Here is a 1,538-nt window from a genome sequence, read left to right as displayed (position 1 = left end):
TTTCTGTATTTTGGGTACGGCAGTAATTTACTGGCCCGAAGAATTCATATAAATAATCCAACTGCTGTGCGTAAAGGCATCGGGCGTTTGAAGGTACGAAAACAGTTCATTTCTTAACGATCGCGGGAAAATGGAAAATTTTGAAAACTAGAAATATTTCATCAACTTTTTTTTCAAGGACTTCAGACTAGATTTTATTAGATACTCTGAAAACTGGAGAGGCGCATCAGCTACAATTGTCCCCACCCCGAATTCTCACGTGTGGGGGGCAATTTGGGAAATTGATTTGAGTAATTTGAAGGATTTGGATCGTCAAGAGGGAGTTGATGAATCGATTTATTTTCCGCTTGAAGTCGACGTAGAAGATCCTCACGGGATGACCATAAAATGTCGAGTATACCAACAGTGCAAGAACCCCGAGGAGTCGGTGAATCTGCAGGAATTACCGAAAGAACGACAGCCTTCGCTCATTTACCTGTAATTAACTGAATTTTATTATTAATTAAATTGGACGACTGCAATATGTAATGAATCGGTACAATGGTACAGCTAATTACGCGGATCGTGCCATATTTCACCATCGAAATCAATTCAGAGTTATTGTAGCTCCACTTGAATTAATCGTTCAATCATCCAACAAACTCGACTTTAATAGCGAGTATTAAATGATTAGAACATCCATTTTACGTTCCCCTACCTTCTCTCTGGATATTCCGTAAGCAATTTTACAGGTCTGCCTGTCTAAAAACAAAATGTTATAAATGTTATAAATAAAAATAGCCAATTTCAGCACAACAATGTTCAAAGGAGCCGAAGAAAGTGGAATTCCCTTGGCCTACATAAAACACTTGAAATCCATAAAACATAATGGATACGCAGGAGAAATCGATGTCGGGTGAATATCAAAATAGAAAATTCATCATTTAATTAATTTACTCGTTATGTACAAAATAATAATTATTGAAAGTCTCACGCGGTGATCTCTGCTTTGGAGAATTTTTTATCAATACTAAAATATATTCTTCCATCGCAGCCTGACTCTGAATGAAATCTGAAGGAGTCGATGGGAGCGTCACCAGCAAACACTCGATATTGCGGGGATTCCGATGCCAATCTAGCGGCTTCTTCAGCTGTCAGATTATCCAGTATTTTCCTCCGGACTTTTATCTTTTCGAGACTATGTCCGTTCACCTAAAAATAATAATTCATTTATTTTTGTATGAATTCAAATAAAAAAACAATAATAATATTTAATTATTCCATTGTATCCCGAGTTAAAATTCATTTATAAATATAACTCACGATTATTGAGAGGTCGAGCTCGTACTCAGGATCGATTTCAGGCCACTGCTGTTCGAGGACATCTTTATCGATATTCAAGGTCTCGTCGTCTCCAGCCAAATGATATTTAGCAGAGCAGAAGCCAGACCACAATTCAGACGCAAATTGAGGTGCCATAGGTGCCAGCATTATTATTTGAGCAGCAAGAGCTCTTTCGTACTCCCTAGAATGAGCGACGCAGTCCAATTGTACTTTTC

The 1,538-nt window shown here is 37.8% G+C and overlaps 1 protein-coding gene across 1 annotated transcript in view; it reads right to left on the bottom strand.

The window, feature by feature from the left end:
* Window positions 1–969: 969 nt before the first annotated feature.
* LeuRS-m (Leucyl-tRNA synthetase, mitochondrial) overlaps window positions 970–1,538 on the bottom strand; it is a 2,809-nt gene continuing 2,240 nt past the window's right edge. Inside the window, exons 3-4 of the mRNA XM_011303440.1 lie at window positions 1,303–1,532; window positions 970–1,191 (exon numbers count right to left, since the gene is read on the bottom strand). Coding sequence (XP_011301742.1) covers window positions 970–1,191; window positions 1,303–1,532 — 452 coding nt within the window. The remainder of the gene's footprint in view (window positions 1,192–1,302; window positions 1,533–1,538) is intronic.

Source organism: Fopius arisanus, unplaced genomic scaffold (genome assembly GCF_000806365.1).
Source record: "Fopius arisanus strain USDA-PBARC FA_bdor unplaced genomic scaffold, ASM80636v1 scaffold00031, whole genome shotgun sequence".
NCBI classification, from domain to species: domain Eukaryota; kingdom Metazoa; phylum Arthropoda; class Insecta; order Hymenoptera; family Braconidae; genus Fopius; species Fopius arisanus.
This window is presented reverse-complemented; position numbering and strand designations above follow the sequence as displayed.